The 23584-nt window shown below is 37.3% G+C and overlaps 1 protein-coding gene across 2 annotated transcripts in view; it reads left to right on the top strand.

The window, feature by feature from the left end:
• Positions 1–22675, top strand: part of PTPN2 (protein tyrosine phosphatase non-receptor type 2) — a 30654-nt gene extending 7979 nt beyond the window's left edge. Inside the window, exons 3-10 of one of the 2 annotated variants that reach the window (XM_057368959.1) lie at positions 2268–2368; positions 2976–3074; positions 4146–4283; positions 10898–11107; positions 12406–12564; positions 15461–15651; positions 17215–17316; positions 21839–22675. In XM_057368959.1, coding sequence (XP_057224942.1) covers positions 2268–2368; positions 2976–3074; positions 4146–4283; positions 10898–11107; positions 12406–12564; positions 15461–15651; positions 17215–17316; positions 21839–21860 — 1022 coding nt within the window. In that variant the 3' untranslated portion in view covers positions 21861–22675. Of the gene's footprint in view, positions 1–2267; positions 2369–2975; positions 3075–4145; positions 4284–10897; positions 11108–12405; positions 12565–15460; positions 15652–17214; positions 21199–21838 lie in introns of those variants that run through there. The other variant, XM_057368958.1, reaches the window with a different exon arrangement.
• Positions 22676–23584: the final 909 nt, after the last annotated feature.

Here is a 23584-nt window from a genome sequence, read left to right as displayed (position 1 = left end):
GAACTTTGTCATATTTACAAAGCAGAATTTATATGAAGGGAAAAAATGAAGCTGAGAATATAAGGATTAAAGTAGGAAACCTCCTTAGAGGCTGCAGCTATCTGCYCCTGGCAGCAGTACAGCAGCTGCCGCTGGGTGATTAAACTGTTAACAGTGCTTGCTTGCGTCACCTTTCCGAGAACACTGGTACCGGTATGTGTGATTTACTATAACAAGATCTTAAGTTTTTCCTGTTGGCAAATGACATGTAATATTTACAGAGGTCTTGGTTTCTTTCCAGTAGAAACATTTCAGATAAAGTGATACATGAAGAAGTAATGCTTTCCTATCCCAGCAAAATAATACAGAGAGATATATTTTACTTTAAAATGCACATGTGTCTTAATTTTGCTGTGCTTTGGCTTTGATAATGTATTTTTTCTTCACACAGAGGTGTCATATATTTTTTTAAGACTCCTGAAAGTCAAGATGGTGTTGCCAACTGGAATGCTAATGAAAACAGACTAACACAGTATATTTCTCATACTTTGATATTGAAAAAAATATTCAGTGTATTTCTGTTTTCTGCATGTTCATRTGTGACTGCATATAAAAGCTAGGAGCTAAAGGAGGTAGGACAACAACTACTTTACTGMTGACTTCTGTGCTCAAATCCAGCAAGATCATGCTTACTGTTGCAGTTGCCAATAGCAGATACATGAGGGAGAATGCAGTAGCAGATCAAGCCCTACCTAGTAAATGTACTTTTTGCAGGTTTCCAAACACATGGAAAGTATTTGTATTAAATCATATGAGTAGTCTGTAGAATAAGAGTCTGATTCAGTAACTGCTTTTTGATTGTCATCAGCTTTTTGCCTATCCAGGTTTATATTTATGCATTTCTGAGATAAACCTTGTGCTGTCTAGGCTGGCTGTGAGTTCAGCTGCTGTAGCTGTACTGAGTTTGATACTAGATAGTTGCTCATGTCAGAGCTCATAACTTTGACATTTGTATTTCCCARGCTGTTTGTCAAAAAGAAGTGAGCCTTTTGGTGCAAGGATGGGTGGACTGGCATTTTAACTGCAGTCTTGAGTTTTGTGGGTTAGACCAGGTGAATTTAGTTTTAAAAACTGGYATTGCATCATAATTCATTCTGTTGGTTTCCTTATGGAATCTCTTCCATATCTTCCTCAAATATGTTGAAGTTTCTTAAATTCATTTTAGCTTGCTATTTTTTATTTACTGTTCTCAAACAGTCTGCTAGGCTGTTGAGCTTCAGGAGGTTTACAGTCAGTTGAATCTCATTTTCTGGCATGTAGTTGTGTATGATTTTTAAACTGAAAATGGTGTTTATTTAMTATGGTGGCTGATAAATGGCTGAAGGATTACTTACTGTGAAGAAGTCTGATTACCTAAAYGTCTCCTAGAGGTTCATAAATCAGATACTAAAAGGTTTCAGGAACAGCCACAATAACTTTTTATTATGCAGTGTTTTAGTTCGGCAGTGTCATAATCTTTCTTATATTAGTGGTAAAATTTTAAATGGAGTCCTTTGCTTGCCTCTTCTATAAATAGGGAAATAGTCTGTCTTGCTTGTGTAACTTTGAGAGACGAAACCATGTAATTAGATTAGACTTCATTTAATTGGATGATTTTTTAAATATATTTGATTTTACATACATCTTTTTGGTATTTTTGTGTTGTATAATACTAGCCAATAACTTACAGGGAATTAAATTGATCAAAGCCTGGTTTGAATTACCACAAGTAGGTTTTGTTGTTTTTTTTTTTAATCTGTGTGAGCCTARCTTTATGGTTCGACCTCAACCTATGAAACTTCAGTTCACCAAAGATCTTGGAATTTTGAACTTAGGAAACCATATGGTGGAGTGGTCTGGTGTGGTAGAACAGTGTTGCCTGGTGTGTGTTGTAGTGCTGTTGCATTAAGGAAATTCAAATGTTGAGGGATGGCTGTGAGGACCTTTTGACATGTGTGGGAGTGTTGTTTTGTTTGTTTGGGGATTTTTTAAGAAAAACAGGTATTCCAGTCTTCTGAGCAGCTTCTATTAATAGCTGCCTGAAATTACTCTGATGGAATGCTGAGGGGAGAATGGGATTGGCGGTTATCAAAGTTACGTGAGAAGTTAGTTTCATTTATATTTGTAGTTTTCTGTTTGGGTAGTACTACAGAATTTACTTCTCGTTGCTTTCAGGCCTAGACTTGCTTTTTAGAGAGTATTCATCAAGATGGATGCATCATTAATTCTTAATTTTCTTTGAATTTTAGATGATCATAGTCGTGTAAAACTGCAGAACACTGATAATGACTATATCAATGCCAGCCTAGTGGTCATAGAAGAAGCYGAGAGATACTATATTTTAACACAGGTAAGTTGTACAAATAGTGGATTACAGGGATTGAGAATCATGGGGGGGGGGGGATTTGGACAGTTGTAATTTGTATTTGGATGGTTCCTTGTCCGTATGAATTACAGGTATCTCATATTAACTGCTGGTGTGATGTAGTTGTGAAAAGATTATTTTATGTTTTAAGAAAAGCTAAAGGGGATATTGAAGTATGAGTAATTTACTGCATATGAAGATTCTCAAATACTTCTTCAGTTCTTTTGTAAATAATCTACAATATTTTCACCCCTTAATCCATCTTGTAACTTTGGAGCATGCCTACAGTAGCTTCTCTTCTAACAGCACAATAGTATTGATGCTTAACCAAAGTATCCTTCGCCCACGTTCTTACTGCTTTGTTGTTTGGTTTTGTTAGATTTTTTTTCTTAAAAAAAAGCCCTTTTAAGTCTTGGGATGATCTGTGCAGTGTGACTACTTTCTTGCCTGCCATTTCTATCATTCTTTTCATAATTTGTTTAAATGTTAAAGGAAGATATTTTCCTGTTTCCTACAGTGAACTATTAACTGTATTCAAACACTGCTTTCCCTATACATTCTCATGCCTGTTTTTGTATTCTTTACTACACAGGGTCCACTACCTAATACGTGTTGTCATTTTTGGCTCATGGTATGGCAACAACAAACCAAAGCTGTTGTCATGCTGAACAGGATTGTTGAAAAAGATTCGGTAAGTGCTATTAGGCCTGAAGTTGTAAAATAAGCCACACAATTTTATCCGAGTTGAGCAATGTTTGATTGTTATGTTAGAAGAACTAACAAACRTTCTCACTGGTGTGCAGCATAATGTGTGTTTAATATAACAATGAAATGAGGAGCTAAGACATACAGTTTAGTTTGGTAGCATCTAACAAATGTACATCAAGAAAGATTAAAGTAATGTTCTGAGAAAGGAGGGTGTACAGAGGAATAGTGTGGAGTACAGGCAGTGTAAGGTGTTCTTAGGACAAAATAGAAGGTGGGAAAACAAATATCTTTAGATTAATTCTAAATGTAACAGAGTAGTGTGTTTGTTATATAGGATGTTAGCTGTTACAATGAAGACAAACTGCTACCCAAGAGAACTGATCTGGTTATTGTTGATTCTTAAAACTGGTGGCATATGTGCAGAATGCACAAATTTTCTGTTATGGTGTAGTTCTGCTATTGTGCCTAAAGGCCTTATGGATTTTAGTTACAAATACATGTCATTTGAGGTTTATGTTTTTCATTCAGAGTAGATTAGTTAGTGAAACAAATTTTACTGGTCTGTTGAAAWGTGCAAAATTTTCCTGCAGAAAGTTTGAGTGCAGTGCAAGAGGAATACAAGACAAAGAATAGTTTCGCATTGGTTTGTTAGTTCATTCTTTTGTTTAACTAGAACCTTCCAGTGTTCAGCAAGCCTGGGGAGAACTGTGTGTGATAGATGACTTCTGTAAATATGCAGGTGTACAAGTCAGAAACGAAGGGAGGAAATGCTGAAATAGCTGAGCAGAGATCTCAGTTCCCTGTAGAGAACTAGAGGGGGGAGAGGGAGAAGGCTTAAGATGGATYTCAAAATTTGTTAGCTATTTGATGAAAGAAAGCATAAACACGTAATGCTGGAATGCAAAATAGCCATTGAAACAGTTGTAGTACTTGAGTACTGAGTATTGAACAATGGGGTCTCAGAATCTGCACATGTGAAGCCCAAGATACTAGGATATTTAACAAGGTTTTTATTTTTTTCCTCCTTTGTTTTTCTCTTTTTTTAATTCTTTAGGTGAAGTGTGCACAATACTGGCCAACAAAAGAAGAGGATGTTATGACATTCAGTGAAACAGGTTTCCGTGTGAGGCTAGTGTCTGAAGATGTCAAATCCTATTACACAGTACATCTACTGCAATTAGAAAATATCAACGTAAGCTTTTCTCAGTCTGTACAGCTCCTATTCATGGGCTTAAGTGTATCATGAGAACCACTTAGCATGATGTCACTTCAGGTTTGATTGAGCTTTTACACTGGAAATTTTAATGCACTTTRCTTCTGAGAATGTTGAGGATGTTTGTGTGGAAATGAGCAAGTTAGACCTCAGTCTATACATTAAAAGAGATAACATCTTTGACATCTTTATACTTCTATTTTCCATTTGGCAGTACCGTAACATGTTGACTTGTAAATGATGGTAGTAGTGATTCTAAGAGGAATTGTAAGAGTTAACCCAAAGGGAGGAGCACAGGAGTGGAAAATTCTGATTTCCTTTGAATATTAGAGACCCGACTAAGTAATTACTGATTTTTTTTTTTTTTTTTTAGTGGAACTTGGGTTTTCCATGTAATTTAGTCCAGCTATCTTAAGTTATCGGGGGAAGGGGTGATTACCAGCTGTAGATCGGTAACTTCATCTCCTCCTGCTTCCCTCCCCTTTTGCTCCACAGGACCAACCATCCTTTTCTTTTAAAAAATTAAGCACTTTGACAATTCAAGCAAGTTAAGCTCAAAAAAATTCTTCCTGGCCTGAGCTTGAGTTGGAATTTGCTGCTTCTGTTTAAGAGCGGAAGACARGATTGAAGAGCTTGTCTGTTTGTTCCAGCTCTTTGTTGTAAGATATTGTCTCTCCCTATAAATCTTGCCTTATAATTATTGAAAGTGCTAGTATGGCAAGTTTTCAAGGTTGTCCTTTCAGAGGATTTGGGAAAGGAAAGCTTGAAGATGTTCTTTTGCATGTTGTTTAATACAACTATTGCTTTATTTATTCCCAAATAATTGAATTTATAGCTATTGTTGATTGTATTTTGAGATACTTGTTAATTCAGAACCTCCCTCATGAGATCAGCATGATAAAACCTGGCATGCTGTTTCTTGGTCTTCTCCCTGTAAGAAGAGCTTTATGAAATACTGCCCTGCTGACCTGAAAAATTACTGTTGAGTGGTTTGTTTATTGACTGCAAACGCAAAGAAGAAAGGAGTAGTGCTGGCAAGCTTGAAAAAGAACAACTCTTCCTTCTGGAAAGCTGATGCAAGTTTTCCCAGCTACCAAAAAGGCTTCTTTGTGGAATTGTTTGGCTGATGTTGGCCCTTACTCTTAAACTTCCTATTTTCAAAGGATGTAATTTTCATTACATGTGTATGTTTGAACGTAACATTAACAGAAAAATGCAGAAATGCCTCGAAAGAACAGCACAATGTATGCTATAGTAGACTTTCAGGTTGGAGCTATTGAGCCCTTAAATTTCTGGGTTTGTTTTGGACCAGCAATGCAGGCCTGTCAGCACTTTACAGCGTTTCTTTTATGCCATGTAAATCAGTTTCACAAATACTTACCAGTCTTCTTGTAATGAATTTTTGTTTTAATACTCTAGCACTCTTGTAAGGCTCCATGAATGTTAACTCTAAAGAATAATTTTTATATAAAACAGCTAGAAGAAGCAGAACATACATTGTTACTCAAGCAAAAAAAGCTGCATAGTTTCTCAACTAACACTGTCAATATTAAATGCAGCCTTTTGTAAGGATTTGATAATTATACCATAACACTTGTGGGAACTGAGTATTCACAGTAACTTGAAATGTGAGCTTAACTGTGTTTATGCAAGTTATTCTAAAGGGGCCTTTGGAGGCAGAGTGTAGGACATTTAGCCACTCAATGCCTGGAATATAGGATGACTCATGAACAAAATATACTCCGAATGCCAAGAATACTCAAATTTCAGTATTTCCTTGAAAACACAGAGAACCAAGATTGTATTCACAACACAGCCATTCTGAACTGAAGTAAATTTGTCTTWCTGCAGCAAATCTCTTTAAGACATAAACAAAATACGTGTGTATGAAGAGTGAAGTGTTTATTTATGTTGTTGCCAATGAAGCAACCTCTAAATGTTTGGTTTTGTTGTTGCTTTTGTTAAAGGTTACTTAGAAATACAGGTGGGGTGGGTGGGGGGCYGTTCTTCTTTAGGATTGGATCAAGGCAGTTACTGGTTTGATTTTCTGTTCTAGGAAAAAAATTGTTTTTGCTCTTGAGGCTAGCATAGTCCAGTAAAGCTTTGGAGAGAAAATGGTGTTTATTGGTATCTTTCCAAAAGTGTTGAAAAGATTCCTAATATTCTTTGTTTTGCTGGTGATTATTTTCGAATTTCCTTATATTTTGGTGACCCAGTCTGCATTTTAGAATACAGGTGTTTTGATGCTGCTTTTCCACCATACATTGTGTATCCTCCCTGGTTTTATTGGTCAGCTCTTCTGAAAGTTGAGTGCTGCTTTCTACTGTAATAACTCAGGTTCAGAACTCTACCTTAATACAGACTTACTGTGAAGGCTTCCACCAGCCAGTGCCTCTGTTGGAAAATAAGGGTAGAAGGGTCAAAATTTTGTAATCTATTGTGTGTGAAGGTATTGCATGTCTGTGATTTGAAGCAAAGTCTCTCAGCTTATTAGMGAAGTGWTGGTCAGGTGTATGAGAGCCTTTTGTTAGATCTATAAAGTAACCTTCTGYTGGATTGGATTGTTAAATTTTGTGACAATGTTGCAGGAAAATTGTTAGATCTTGAGGGCTAATTTGTGAAAGACTCCACCTTGTGTTGAATATGTATTTTGATATTATTCTTTGTTGTTGCCTTTAACTTTTTTTTTTTTTTTTTTTTTTTTTTTTTTCTGGTGTGGCAACCCAGATATCCTGAGAAGGATGTAGTGTGTGATCCATAATGAATGCTTATAAGCAAAACTATGTAGGTGCTGGGGAATTTGGACAAGCTGTGGGAGGGCAAATAACCATCAGATCTTCAGGGAAACCAGAGATTGTTTGGGTGAAGAGATGGAGTAGTAGAATATGAAATTGCAAAAGGAACATTTCTGAATATATCTCAGACCATGTTCCTGGAATACAGAAGTTGAAGGGGATTTGTAAAGAAAATGCTTGTTGGGGGATAAAGGACTAAGAGAAACAAACTAAATTTGATGTGACACTGGTGGTGTGATACTTCAGAGTAAGTTTCATTAAGAAACCCCAAGTGGAATCTTGAGTCCTCCACGAATAGCAAATATTTGGGTTAGTAAAATGGATTCTCAACTTAATACCAAGCTTATGTGTGCCTGTGACTGTCAGATTAAGGTAATGCAAAACTGCTTAGTGGTCCTCATTGGCCGATCCTGTGGATGAACCAGAACATTTGTGATAATTATTTTGTCCCCGTATGCACATAGCCATTTTAATTTAAAGTTTTGAAAAACATTTTGTCAAGCATAAATGAACAAGTAGTGGAGGCTCTGGTAGAAGTTGATTTATGATTTTGAATTTCAGTGTGCCTTCTCATTTTTATATTATTAAATTAGTTGTTAATGAGCTTAAGGCATGTTGATTAAATATGGGACTGCAGTGGAGTTGTAGGTGTGTTATGTCTTCATACATTTGACCATTTCTGTAGCACTTAAATTATGGAGTGAACGCTTGTATAAGGAGTGTGTGAAACTTGACAAATCAGCATTTGTTTGTCTTCACCTCTTTTGCTTGACACTGAGGACACTAACTTAACCTTTGATCTTTTTGGTAGTGTTTTATTCATGTTTACACTCAGGTGACTGAACAACTTGAAGTTACTCTGAGATTTTTTTATCTTTTTGAGTGATTGGATAGTTACTGTAAAAAGGTTATGGCAAGGYGTCTTTTGCTGGAAGTTAATCTAATGGCATATTGCTTTTCTGCTCAAGTCCTCATGTGGATCTTGCTCATAAACTGGAGCTTCATGTTTGATCTTCCTTTGACTATGCTGTTAGTGTTTCCAGCAGTCAGTGCAGAATTGTGCAGTGCGGTGATAAATTTGAGTTCCTTAGTTTTAGCTATCTTGGTTATTTACTGGAAGYTTGTCCAGTATTTCCTAAAACTTTCACTAGTACAGTTTGAGTAATTTTTTGAAAAATAGTTGTTTAAATGTTGTCCCACGATTATTCAAGCATTTTTGTTCTTAGTTAGTCTTATGGAACAAATCTCTGAAGATTGCGTTGTAACCATAGAACAAGCTGGTTTTCAGTTAATGTGCAGAAGTCCGTTCCATGTCTAACATAYAAAATTTTATATTACTGCCTGAGTCTTGAAATCCAGGAATTTTTATTTTAAAAGATGAGYTAGTTTTGTGGTAACACTTTAAATTAAATAATTGTTAAATTTGAATTTTTGTCCATCAACAGTTGTGAATCAAAAGCCAAACCACTTCTCGTAACAGTCCCACATCATTTCACGTAAGTGCCGCATGGCTCAGTGACTGGGAGTTGTTTAAGAAAGAGTGGTACAGATCCACACAAAGGCAGTGTTTCAGCTGTACAGCTTGACTGCCAAGCACCACTTGAAAGAGTCATTCTGTTTAAGAGAGCGATGTGGGAGGTTTGAAATATTCAAATGGGATTTGGCTGTAGGATTAGAGACTGCAAATTCAAAGATGACCAGCTGGTTCCAGTGCATTGCARTGGGACTCTTGTAGAGATGAAGAGACTAGGTATTTTTATAATGAGCTGAAAGGAAGGAAAATCATAGGATGGATAAATCCTTCTTACAAGTAAGGAAAGAAAAATGTAGTTCTGTGGGTTAGTTCAGAGTGACATATACAACAGCACTGTTTCATCTCTCTTTCAGAAATAACTATTTCAGATGGCAATTTTTTTTTTTCTTTTTTCTTCAGGAAGAGGATGCCAGTGCTTGTTACAGGATGGGATTGGGGGGAAAAAATGCACAATCCCCCCCGCCCCCCACAAAACAAAATCCCACACAAACAAACGCCACAGGCCACCTTTTTTGAGGTGACAAAAATTAAATGATAAGAAAGGGCGTTTTTGCCTTTTTGAGGTGTAAGGGGTGCTTTCATCTGGAATGCTCTTCAGGAATCCTGAAGGAGGGAGTATCTATTACCACTTACAAAGACCGTCTAGATTCACAAGAAGAAACTTTAACCTTTACTTAGCATCTGCATTTAGCTCACCTCTCAATTTTTCYTAATTTTGTTTCTAAAGTCATGAGTTCTTTTTCTTTGAGGAAATTGTTTAAGTGTTATTCCCAGATTTCTTACGAAAAATCTCCTTCACGAGTTTTTATCAAACCAGTCATTTCAGTTGATTTGGTTGCTACTGGAAAAACGAGGCACAGAAGAGCAGTGGGAGAAAATGAAAATTCTTTTAATGCTTTCCTTCAGACAAAGGGAAACCCCAGTATATGTATGCAATTTAGGCCCTGATACTGTTTTTTTTTTCCCTATGGAATCTTAATGTGARCTCATTTTCCCAATATCATAGATTACACTTTGTGGTCCTTGTTGAGCTTCTAGCCAAAAGACAGAATAATTCTGGAACATAACTGTGCATCTGAAAGTGACTGRAGTCATGTTAATATCCGCTGTTTTCTGTGAAAATATTGGCAGTGTTGCAGTATCAGGCATTGAAGACAAAAGACAAATTGGGAGAGTAKTTTTGTTACTGTGGAAACTGTGGGCTGGATTATTTTACTTTCACAAAGGAGTTTCGTAAGTTGTCTCTCATAAGAAGTTGAAATAGACTGAGCAGATGAAGAACAGTAGAATTTATTTTAATTTCATGGCTATATTTTACTGTTGTTGAAGAAAAATACCTTTTCTGGAATACATTGRTATTTTTAATCCTTTTGTGTTCAAAATTTGTCAAGGTTTATGTCTATGTGGAAAATTGGATGTAATGGAGGGAGGGTAAAAATAACTGAACATTTCTAAAATTCCTGAGCTAAAATCAGTGATCATTTTGTCTCAGAATCACCACGACAAGGAGTAGCATTTAACACCAGGTCTGAAGTGAGTTCCATAAATATATGACCCAAATTTTATATACATGTTCTCTTGCTGTCATTTCAGTACTCCTGGTTAGCTGGTCATGTTAGCAGAGGAATTTTGTTGGAGTGGTTCTAAAGCAGCTGTTGGAGTGGTTCTAAAGCAGATGTATGATTTTGGAATTCTTCTTTTTTATTTAAAAAAGACAGAGTATGTCCAGAAGAAGTCTTGCTGGACATCTGCTGTATGGGTTTTTATAAGCCTTATAGGTCTTTTTCAGGAAGGAACGCTTCCTGCTCCTCTCAGTAATGTGGTTAGAGTAAAGGAGATGTAATTTTGGCATTAAAACTTGCTCTGAGTAAGAGTGCAGCATGGTTACAATGCTGACATGGTTTTTTTAATCATGTTAATTCTAGCTGTCTAGAATTAGTAATTGYTGTCAGCCATCGAACTGCATTATTGGTAGAAAAAGAAGGATATTTGGAAGTAGTAAAGGAAACCAAACATAATATTGGAACTTGAAGAAGAAAATGCATGTGGTAATAATAGCAAAGAAGAGAACTACTAACTCAGATAAAATTGCTTCAGGTTGCACTGTTGGTTGTCATCCAACTTGAAGCAAGTTATTGGGTTGTTTGTCTGAATGGTAGGTTTAAAATAGAAAATAGCTATTGATTTAGATTGGACAAATGTGTGCTAACTGAGCCAAAGAGGAATGCTTTCTAGTTCTGTTGTTTATTTGTTTTCACTTCTAGAGTGGTGAGTCCAGGATGATCTCTCATTTTCATTATACTACATGGCCAGACTTTGGAGTTCCTGAATCCCCAGCTTCATTCCTGAACTTCCTGTTTAAAGTCAGAGAATCTGGTTCACTGAGTCCCGAACATGGACCTGCAGTAGTTCACTGCAGTGCAGGAATAGGACGTTCCGGCACGTTTTCATTAGTAGATACTTGTCTTGTTCTGGTAAGTGTTTGCTCATTTTCTGTCACTCCTTTCCTTCTCCTGACACCCTGCCAATGTTCTCAATATGGGCTTTTTGGTAAGAAGGCTTTAAAAGCATTGAAGTTAATGACGTGCTGGTGGAAACTTAATTTAAGACATCATGGGKTTTTTTTCCTCACATACTTTGATGGCAAAAACACAGCTCTTGAAATGCATTTACAAATCTATCTTGAAGTACATTATGTATTTTCAAAGCTTCCTGGAAAGTAAATTTAAACATTCTTTTTCTTTTACATAAGAGATGCTTACAAAACCTTGAGGTTTTTAAGCCTTTCTCTCCAAACATGGGATCTCTTGCAGGTCTGACAGAGCCATTTTCTTAAGGATGCAGAAAAATTGTTGTCTGAACTAGGATGAAAACTCAGACATGCTGCTGGTTCTTGTGCAGTGTCTAATGGAGTGTGGTGCAGAATTTCCTTTGCTGTGCAGCCCTCTGGGCAGTGGGGCTTGGTAGCCAGTCGCTACYACATGTGCCGCATGGATGTAAAGATTTTTTGCTTACTTAGTGAACTGCATCATCTATAATTRCTCGTGATACAAGTGAATCTTGAATATTAAATAAGATCTAAAAACAGTTTAAATTTCTGTTGGACTTARAAGTCCAGGCACAGAGTTTTTTTAATTGTCCTTAGTAATAGTGAAGAGGAAGCATAAGCTTAAGTGAAATTAGGATTTTATTTAAATTACAAGAGACACATTTTCTGATTTGGTTAGATCCTCTGAACTTAGTTTCTGTTGTGTTTTTTCCTTCACTTTTTCATTGTTTTTATGCATTTTGAAAAACATAGAATGTGTGTGAATGTRATGTGGGGACAAATGTGTGCATTGCTTGGATTAGGAATTCTTCTTTAAGTAAGGAAGCTTCTGCCACAGTCAGTCAGTCTGAATTGCTGTTTGGTTCACAAGCTGTAGGAAATATTACTTCACAGCTCTGATTCTTATAGTCTTATTTCAAAGTCCAAATACAAGCCTGAATAAAATTAAGGATATCTAAATTTCTTAATTAGAAGACTTAATATTAGAGTACTAATTTATTTGTTTAATACATGAYCCTTGACTTGTTCATAGTAAGTTTTCGTTAGATGGTTTGCATTTTACYTTTAAAAACAAATTTAAAATTATTTGAGATATTAATCTTCCATATAAATAGTAGAAGCATAATGTAGAAAAAAAAATTTTAGATTGAATTTTTTGACTAATTTTTACTTGTAGTTGTTTTTTATATMCCATTGACACTTTCAATGTAACTTGCTTTACAGATGGAGAAAACAGACCCATTTTCTGTAGATATTAAGAAGGTATTACTGGATATGAGAAGATATCGAATGGGACTTATTCAGACTCCTGATCAACTAAGATTTTCATATATGGCTGTAATAGAAGGAGCAAAGTTTATAATGGGGGATTCAACTATACAGGTAAATATTTAGCTCCATGTATTTGAACAGCAGATTGCAGTAGTAAAAAAGAAGCTCCAGATTATTTTAGAACATGTAATTTTCTGGGATTTAAATAATTAACCCTTTTTAGTAGATGCCTAGGAGGTATCATAGGGTATCTATTCAGTGCCTTCTACCAAACTGAACTTTTGTATATGTCCCCTCTTAGATGAAATATAAAAATAATTTGTCTGTCCAAATATTGAAAAAAAAGATTCAACTGATATATTCAATACTAAAAGAAAAAGTAATGCTCAATGTCACTTTGAAGATAACAAGGATCTTTGTTAGAATTTCTTCATCTTTGCTATGTATTTTCCTAGCAGATAAATTGCCTGATACKACAGTTAATGTTTATTAGTAAAGTTGCCTTCTTTCTTCATAGCTTTAAAATTTTGTGTTCCAATTAGTACAGTCTAACCAAAAATAATTATTTTGGGCACTAAGAGATTACCAAATCTCACAGTCTTAGCAGTGTGGCTTGCAGACATAACAGCTTACAGCTRTGTTAAGTGGCTGGGGCTAGGTGGAAGGGAGGACTGGTAGGAGAGGCTGTGAAACACATTTAATTCTGCTTTCATATGCTAGGGCTTTTTTATTTTGTTGATTTATTAAAATCACAAATAGAGCAGATAAGATAAAACACATTTCCTCTTTGTGGTACCAATAGTGGTCTGATGCTTATCTTTAACAAATTTTTCTTGATTTAGTAATTTTGCACAACTGCTAATCATCAAGTGCTGCTGGTCTGAGACCTGTGCCATATGCCCAGGAGACTTCATGATTCATCCTGATACTAACTGCAGTTTAACTTTCTCATTTTCTGGAGGCTTTTTMTGGTGATATGAGTATTGTCTCCAGTAACATTTTTTTGCTTTGCTTTTTTTAAAAGCCATGCTCCAAACTAAGCAGCTCTGGTTCCCACACTTACCCATCTAGRTGACCGGATTTCTTCTGGATACAGGGGAGCAGTGTCAACTCAGAAAACTGCTTGTTGGGTTCAAGTGTGTCATTTCTTCATACTAAGAGAATGCCTAGGAAGGCACACTTCTCATTTGTTCTCCTTCCCCTGTTATGTTTGTTCAGATGATCTTTTTTAAACCAGTGTTTCCTGCAGTGTAGGCATTTATCCTGCTGCTACTTCGTTTAGGCCTGAGGATTATGTACTGAAAATCAATTGGCAGTACTTAAAAAGTGTATTTCTCCTTTCAAGGTCACCTAGGTCATTTTTATTCCATACGGAATGGTTGTAGTCTTCAGAGTGTGAGAGGTATTCACTTCTCTCTGCTAGTGATGGAGAGGGCCTGTAGTTACTGAATGCCTCTTGAATTTAACATTAGCCAAATGTTTATCTCTGACATCTCCACGGATTTTGGAAGTCAGTAAACTGTGCAAACATGACTTCCAYTTGTTTCCAGCCAGTGGCTTCAAGTGCAATGTATGTGCAGTCTGTTTGTCTTCTTCAGGTTGTACATTATTTTCTCAGTCCTGCCATTCACATCCTCTTCTCCTAGATATTTAAAGTTAGAATTACCAGCCATTTCAGCAATTGTTATTGGATATTGAAAATAGAATTCTTGGTAAGAAATTACTTCAGTTTGACAAGAGTAGCAAAGTTGTRTCTCATTTCAGTTCTTTCTGTGTGGTTTATCGCTCCAGATGTAGTCAGTATTTGTTTTAGCCAGCAAGTCTGTTATGGACACAACCATGTATTCCAAAAGGCCATTTTATGTGAAATAAGAGGGAAATGCTAAGTGGATTTCCATTTGTTAGTGCTGCTTCTTGTTATTTGTTTGTTTAAGACAAAAGAAGACCTCTGAGAATGAGGTGTCTTCTCGGTGAAGACTAGTCCCTTTGTGAATTTCAGATGTATTCTGCAAGCTCCTTTGGAGTGGAGGAGTTAGTTCATTGTTAAAACTCATTTTGCCAGCAGTCCATTTATAAATAGCTGGGGTTTTTTACTTCACTYTCTGAGTTTGATATTTGGTTTTGACCAGTAGTCTTGAGATCATTCCATGGATAAGGATCTATCACTTGTTTAGAGAAGAGTCAGTTTTTGGTTCATCTGCCTAGTTACTGACTTTTAAAAGTAATTGATTTTTTTCCTAGAAGGTATTCTGTCTTTATAGGCACTGGCTGATTTGTGTGGGAAAAGARGTGATGGATTTTTAGAGCTGATTCTTTTCCTTCCTGTGCACTTTCTAGGGTCTTCTTCTGCATGAAGTTTTGTTGCAGCAAGTCCTTCAGACTATTCATCATTAGGACAGTTACCCATTAGGACAGAAATCTAGCAAACCAGGTTTACTTCCAATTTCTTCGTTTCTTCCATCTCATTTCAGATTACTTCTCAAAATGAGATGAATAAATGTTTTATGATGCAGATCTCTGGGCCAATGGGCCCTATCTGAAATAGTAGGCCGTGACTCTGGCACAGGTAACTCCAGTTAAATTTTCCCAGTTCTCTCTTTTTAGGCAGTTCTTGCATATGAGGTCCTGTTGTATTTTGGAGCTGTGAAAAGTAAGAGCATAGCAAAAGCTTGTAGCAAGTAAAGGGAGATGAAAATTGCTGGACAGTGCAGGATTTTATAAGACAGGATGCTTCCTCATAGTGGAGCTGCCATGGACAGTACAAACACTGTAGGTAATGGTCACATGCCTTTGCAGCAGCACCATCCCAGAAAAACAGATAAAAGAATCRTTGATGGTTGTTGGAGGAGACACATCGTGACCTAATTTTTCTTCATCTAGCAATTATTTTTTCTTGATCTGGTAGTTCCTTTTATCTGCTTGTGTGACTGTTCCTTTGGAAGACATCTTGGCAAGGGGGCTCTTTWGTGTTAGGGAAATGTTTGAAATGTGTTCTCCTTGTTTTCAGAAACGGTGGAAGGAGCTTTCTAAGGAGGACCAAGCGCCAAGTTCTGAGCAGTCTCCTCCCCACCCAGCCAAACTAACCACAGAGAAGTACAATGGGAACAGCATAAGCCTGGAGAGCAAAGATCAGATGGAGAAAATAAACACTGACCTGTCCACTAAAGTTCAAGATATCATAGATGGGAACATCGAAAGGTAAGCAAGATAAAGAAACTTCTAAAAGGCAAATACATTGTCTCAAAAGGCTGAATCATTGCTGCTTTTCATATTGTAAGAAAACTTCAAGGTCTTTCTGCAGTAGCAAGGGTGGACACATGGTATTTGATTGTCTTATTTAATCGTTTTAAAAACACAACCTCAATGATTCCTTGTGATACAGTTTTACTGTTCAGAGGTCAAGAGAAGAAAAGCAAATGTYTTTAATTGGAGGAGTTAGACCTCACACTTTGAAAGCTTTTTCTTAGACCTTCAGTGAGCTCTGTTGTGGAGTGTGAATGAGGTCCAAAAACTGTTCAGCATAATTTGATACTGATTGTCAAATACAGTGCTAACTTCTGTTTCAAAAAATGCATGGTTCCTCAGAAACGCAGAAGTTTTATCACAGACCACTTTCTCTGTAGTGGTTGAAATTGGATTTCAACCACTACACAACTGTGTATTATCCCTGTTCATGTTAAACCTGCCTGCTCTGGGTCGGTTCCTGTGGTTTAGCTGTGTCAGGAGAATTTGCCTTTCTCTCAGGTGTGCTGATGCCTCAGCTGGGAGGCACTTTGTCACTTAGGCCTTCCCACACGTGGGTCACCAAATGTTGATCCACAGCCAGAGATCCAGAAACTGGGCCAGGRCTGTGCAAAGCTGAGCTGTGTGGTGCACAGTGGGAGGCAGTGTCTGTCCCAAAGAGCTGCAGCCAGAGATGAAACAYAGCAATTCAATGTAGATAGGCTGCAATTCTGAAGTAACAGCTGACTTAACAAATGTCCCAAAGAGTTTCTTTCCTTGTCTTCATGAATGTTTTGAGAGAGAATGACTACAATTGTGCAGATGTTTGGAGGAACCCTTCACAAGCAGGAGTGAGGGTGTAGGTGTGAGTGGTGGCTCTATGTTACAAATCAATCAAAGTTGGATTTTGTGTCAGAATTGTGCTGTCTTAGAGATTGTGAGGGAATTTTTGGAGACAAGAATTACAAGGTGGTCCTGATAGTGTAACACACAGAACTGGGATTTATTCTGTGTCCTTTATCAAGATCTGGTTTACATCCTGAGATGAGTACTATTAAACCTGCATGCAGCTCTGAGTAGGGGTTGAGGTCAGTATATCATTGAGGCTGGGATGAACTCTGCAGTGGATGCACGCCTGTGAGTACTGGAACACTTGCACATCGTACCTGGCGTTGTGTATAAAAGCAGCCTCCATGCAAAACATCTCAGCCACCAAATGAGGCACAGGCAGGGGTGAAAGATTCGGCTCAGGTAATTTAACTAATTCTGTTCTCTGTCAAACTTGGAAGTGAAGCACCATTTACATCTTTACATCTGTCATTTACTTATTCATGGGGCTTTACTATCTGAAACTCCACCTCAGGGTGGTTAGAATATAAGAAAAGACTGCTTGGTTTGGATTTTATATACTGCTACTGTATGCTACTGGTGGGTTAACAAGTGGGAGTGTGTTGGGAAAAGGTTTGTTTTAATATTGTAATGGCCTTTTTTCCTGTTCTTCTTTGTAAGATTTACCTTTTTTTTCTTTTTCTCTTTAAGTTCTGCCCGAAAACGGCTGCGGGAGGATAGAAGAGCCAACACAGCACAGAAGCTGCAGCAGATGAAGCAGAAGCTAAATGAGACTGAAAGAAAAAGAAAAAGGTGGTTATACTGGAAACCTATTCTCACTAAGATTGGGTTTGGTACAATGATATTAGTTGGTGCTTATTCTTGCTGGAAAATGTATTTTCAAGAATATTTCCTGTAAGTAAACAGTAAGTGTGACTGCTCCAACAGCTAATTTTGCTGGAAGGTAATGAGTAGGGATGTGACTTTAAGCATAAACCCCTTATTCCTGGAATGGGTACAGACTGTTACATACAATAGAGAAGTGATGTAAACTTGATCTTGTGTCGACATCTCAGGATTTTCCACTGCAGGTACTTAGAAAAATGAATTGCTGCCCTCCCCCAGTGCTGATGGTTTTTGTTTATATGAGCAGGTACAAACTTGCCATAACTGTTTATATACTTTTTAAAATGGTGTTCTACCAGATCTTAAGCAAATGCTGAACCATGTAGGTTTAGCTACTGAAGGCTGTCTGGATTTAAATTTACATGCCTGACATAAGCAATAAACAGTGTTGTATCATTTACATTATTAATGCAAAGAAGTTATCCTTAAATATGTGTAATGTGTAATGTACTAGTGACATGAACATAAACATTTTATATTCTTACGACCTAGGATAAATATATTTTATAATTGCATATTTAATCTTTTTGTAGTTCACTGTACTTTTAAAAGCTCAGTTTGTACAAATTTCTGACCAAAAGAATTTCATTTTGAAACTAAATGTAATTATAATTTGTTCATGAAAAGAACAGTGCAACCATTCCTCATATTTGACTTTCCAGTTTGAAATGAGCAGCTAGGGGTCTGWTGAAGCACTTGCCAATTTCTACTCTGTTAATTTTCATTCCTTATTTATTTTTTGTAGTTTTCATTATTTAAGTAAGAAGCAGAAATTTGATTTTTTTAAAGGCTTTTGAGAACTTAGCCCCCACTGAAAATCATACTGTTCATTAATGTAATCAGACTTCAGCTACTGTTTAAAGGTCAACATTGTTCAAGTTCTGACATTCCATTAAATATGAAACATAATGTTTTGTGTGTCTATAGATTTTAATTGCTAGAAAGAATAACATTAATTCATCAGTAATAGGTGTAGAAAGCACATCAAAGGAAACTAGTTGGACTTCCAGGAGTGGCTCTAATAGAAAAGAAATGTTAGTAGTGTTCTGCCATACCCAGTATTTTCAGCTGTATGAACCACTCTGGTTACTTCACAAGGTCTAGAACTGCTTTTCAGGTTCCCCAGCACTGTATTAGAGACACGCTAGTAAAACACTTGACTAATGTTTTGGGAATATCTGTGCTACAGCCCCTTTAAAATTACTGAGCACTTCCTTTCCATTACTTGGGCAATAACACTATCTCARTAGTATTCTACACAAACCACTTTCTACCCTTTAAATTTCCTTTGAATACAGAGATGGTGTGTGGCTGAATGTAGCTTGTTGTTCAAATTGGGATCTAGTAATTTGTAGGATTGGATTCTACTTTGAAATGTGAATTTTATTTATTCAAGCATGGCCTTGTTGGGCAACTTCAGAGAAGTTATCTTTTCTCCTTCTGTGTTCTAAGCTTAGTTGTTTTCTGTTGGGTGTGGGGTCTTGGGGGTTTTCTTCCATCCCCCTCCCCCATTTCGTAAAGCACTTGGGATTTACTGCTRAAAAATACTAAAAGAGCTGGATGATTACTTTGTTCCTTACTCAAAGGAATTAACTTCAAAGTTTTTCAGTGTGTTCAGGCTTGGTGGTAACATGAGGCACGGGGACCAGTTACTCTGACGTTTACTACACAAAGCTAAGTACAGCTTACTCTTTAAAATTCTCATTTTGCAATAGCCGATACTATTCTGGACTACACTGTTTGTATAATAAACAAATGCTGGAGRGTCCAGATGAGGAAAACAAGTGTCGTTTCATAGAGTACTGGATTTGGGAAGTTGTGCGTCAGTAGAACAAGATAATTTGTTCCATGGCATTGCTGATCAACCATGTAGCTCAAATAGCAAAATGACTTGTTAACTGCTGTGACATAGCAGCATACACAGACATAGCAGGTAGCTCATGTAGTGTAAGACATTTCACAATTTTTACAGCCACAGTAACTTTTAGCCAGCAAGAAGATTGTCAAARGATTTTTTTTTTCTCCATTAAATTGAGAAGACAGATTTTTCAGTATCAGCTGTAACTGATAGTAGGTGTAAATGTATGTGCCTTATAAAGATATTTTGGTTATGGAAAAATACAYGGAATGTAATTTAAATGCTTTTGTAACAGAAGTATTCCAGATTTTATTCTAAATACTTAAAAGCAGCTAAGGAAAAAGTGCAGGCAAAACTTTGACTGATACCACACTGTCATTTATTGCCCTTTTTTTGGCATGAGAAGGATTTCCTGGGCYACCAGTGTCCTACAGGCATTGAGCTCTAACTGCAGCTTGTCAAGTTGTCACTTGATTGTTTTTCCTGATTCTATCTTCTAAATTCTAGCTTTTCAGTTTTCTTGAACCTGAGTAAGCATTCCTCATTGCAGGGTGGGGCAGGGCAGGGGGCAGCCAATTTGTATCATCTCACACTCTGTTACCTTCTTGATGCAATAAAGCAGGACTTGCACATTCAGCAGTTGTTCTGTAAAAGTTTGGTTCTGTGATTGCAATTACCTTGGGAGTCTTAACTGTTAATAATTTAAGGAGGATGAACCAGTACAAGTCTTGGACAAAACTATTTTGAACGGTGAATTGYTCATGACAGTATGAGAATAGTAAGGAAAATCAAATGATTGGTCTCTTTGTACATTCCAGGAAATAATTTGGATAAAAATCTTCTTTCTGGTCCATCACTAATCCTTAAAACCCAAAATCTGGAGGAGGACYGTTTTACTTGCTGCACACTAAGCCCTTGTGATACTATGTTATTCTGAGGGATTTAAATTCGCAGCAGTTTTGTACAGGTGGATGTTAAATAGGAAMAAATATGGGCCAAAATGAAGAACTGTCAATCCCAGTTACCTCTATCATAGGATATGCTTAAAGGGTGAAATTGAATGACTTGCCTTCTGACATCTGCCTCTCCTCCTCCCTAGTTTCTGKCAAGCTGCTGGCTGGTCCCATGCTACTTCTATAATGTTGTTGGGCTCAATTCAAAGTGTTACTATGTTGTTTTTTTTCTCTCTCTGTGTTCTGGAAATGCATCAGTTGAAATATTTGATGCACAGTGGGCATCTCTGATTAAACAATGTTTGATTCTCAGATGAACACCCATTTACAAATCATGCACAATTTATTAAAAAGAATACCTAGCAAACATTTGGACCTCCACTGCAAGGAGTTTGCAATGCTGGAATTAATCCTTTAGGTTTGCTCTTTATGTTCTTGGTGCAGGGACAGTCCACTCAGTGACGGTACATCTGTATTTTCTTTGAAATGTATTAATAATTTAATTCAGTGTGAAATAGCAATTGGGGGAAAAAACCTCTGGATATATGTCATGGAAGTGAGATGTTGCCAGTGAAACGTAGCTTGTTCTGTTAAACCTTGAGTAATAGGGTTTACTGACATCAGTTTATGTCCTCCTGAAAAGGGAAGAGGCGTAAATGTGTATGCATGTATGTGTGACTGGATCATGCAGGCGAAGAAAAAGCCTGGTTAGCTTTATGTTTAATGAATGTAAACCAAATTATTTAGTTTGCTGTTTGGCATTATAGTAAAACCTGAGACACTTGAGGACTGCACGAGAAACTAAATTAACAATGACAAAAGAGGAAGTCTTCTGCAGGGCCAAGTGGCCTAAGCCAGAGGATGGTATTTGCAAGGTKATGTGACACACAGTAGTCTTCCTGGGCCTTTTTGTTTGCCCCCAAAGTTTTAAGCCAGTCTTTCATTTTTATGTACAAAAAATAAACGTGTTCAAAATTGCATCTCTGTCTGAGTCTTTATTTAAATTGGAAGGATAAATACTTGGAAGCTCTCTTTCAATGTGTCCTAATTGGCGGAGGAAAGCTGCATTATGCATCAGTGTAGTGCTTGCAGAACTCAGATGCATTTTACCTGTAGTAGCTTGGGTCATGGTGCTGTGAACACCACCTTGCCCAAGAACCACATGTCCAGTGCTGGTATGTCTTTCTCAYGACAGGAAATCTTTGCCTAGAAACAGTTAACTTTTGTGCCACTGTAGCAGGATTGGCCTACAGAGCTGTGAGAGGTGATGTGTTTGGAGATGCAGCCTGCCATAGTCCCACTGCAGCCCAAGGAGACTTCTGCAGTGCTTGTTAAATGTGTGAGGAAGTGGTTTGCTGGACTGAGACCTGTACCTGACACTGTCCAGCAAGGATTTGCCTTTTACTGTTACATGGAAATACCTTCTGGAAAAGCAGCGGCTTTCCAAGAGTACTTGCTCAGAGGCTTGCTCAGTAGTTGCTCCAGGGAACGCATGAGAAGCTGTTTGGTGTTGACAGTGAGCTGCAAACCTGCTGTCAGTTCTTAGTTCCTTTTTTTTGTTGGTTTTTTTCCGTACTCTGTACTGAATCGGTGACTTTCTTTTGGTTGTATGTCGCAGGCCCAGACTGACTGACACCTAAGCCTTCGAGACTTGTGAATATTCTGCAGCTATAAACTGCAAATTATTGACATGCAAAGCGAGACATGACCCCCCTCTTCGGGAACAAAAAATGAGGTCTGTTAAGTACCAAGAAGACCTCAGTTATCTGTTTACAGCGTAAACTACACCGAGGGGATGAAGACCACCAGCAGCGTGTGCTACTTTGCAAAACGAAATAATTTGCCATCTTGTGTTTTTATAATGCCTGTATTAATGTAGAAAGATGTAAAAGAAATAAATTAGGAAATATTTTGTTTTGTACTGCCATTCTTATTGTATTTTTATACTTTTTGGCAGCATTAAATATTTTTTTAAATTGATGATGTGCTGTTGTGTGCGCGTTATGTTAGGGAGAACCTATTAAGAGTGTGTTGTGGAAAAAGAAGGGTTTTGCTTTAAGGTTTCCTGACACTGTCTTAACTGGAAAAATGGCAATTTTATTAGAATGTGCTTTATGCAAGTATTCTCATTAATGCTAAGTATTGTAGTTTGATTTAGGAGGAACTCTTGCACATTTCTTTTGTWATACACCACTAAGAATATTATTTTATTAATCTGACCAGTTGGTTTGGTAATCCTTTTTATGTTTGCTATAAAATATGCACAAAACTTTCAGAGTAACTTTGTGATGGGGAAGTGTTCTGTTGGTGATGCTTTAAAGGAGAGAAAATGGAAAACCTGACCTGTCTTGACCCACAGTCCTGTGTAGTTAACGGGAGCTGAGGAACAAAAACAAAGCGCACAAAAGTTAATGGTGCCTATAATTAAACAGGTTTTGGATTGTGCCATCGCTGTGTGTTGTATTTACGGTATTTTCCTTCACATCTCCCACCTTCTGTCAGTGTTGTCCTTGACATAGTCAGGATGGATTGGAAATGGGTAACCCAGAGTACTGCTTAAACGAGTTCCTCCAACGGGGTCAGCAGCGTTTTCAGCCCTGTGCCTTCTATAACAGAGCTGATCTCAGTTCTGCACTTGTTCTCTGATGGTTTCAGATAAACCTTAACTCACAAAACCCCTATATATTTACTATGACTGTCTAAACTGGCTTATGGTGGGGTTTTACAYGGAGCTTGTGCTTTGCATATTTTTATAACAGGTTGTTGTGAAAACCCATATGAAAGTAAAGTGTGGAAGAAGGGGGAAATCTAGGCAAACTCAGGCAATTTTTGCTAAAAAAGGCAGCGCCCTGAAACCTTAGCAGAACTTGGTGYGAGGCCCATTCATGAAAGCAGTCATACTCAGAGTTGTGTTGAACTTGAAGGGGAAGCTGAATCAGGAGAGTACTTAATGCTATTACTGAGCTAAAGACACACTTGACACCACCCTGAATTTGCTAGTGTGGTTTGTCCAAATTTTTTTCTTCTGTAGATGATTGGCATTGTTCTGAGTCTATGCTGGGGGAAAAAGACAACATCATGACTTGAAAACTGAATCAAGTTGGTACAGCTGTGAAACCAGGAGTGTTTACAGGAAGAGATCAAGCTGTGCCAAAGCCATTGCAATAAACCCTGCTATTGTTGATTACCAGGAACAGAGCATGTTTTATGCCAGCTAGAACATCTTTGGATAAGGCTTTCAGCTGGTCATGCCTTTTACCTTTAGCTGTAGTTCAGGTTTTCATTGTTTTTCCCTCCTGGAGTTGTGAGTAAGCATGCAATGCATGACTACTGGAATTAYTCTCTCTGCTGCTATCACATATGC

This window comes from Malurus melanocephalus, unplaced genomic scaffold (assembly GCF_030028575.1).
Source record: "Malurus melanocephalus ecotype Western Australia unplaced genomic scaffold, MMel_1.1 scaffold_99, whole genome shotgun sequence".
Classification (NCBI taxonomy): Eukaryota; Metazoa; Chordata; class Aves; order Passeriformes; family Maluridae; genus Malurus; species Malurus melanocephalus.
The sequence above is the reverse complement of the archived record's forward strand: the minus strand, read 5'-3'. Positions and strand labels throughout refer to the sequence as shown.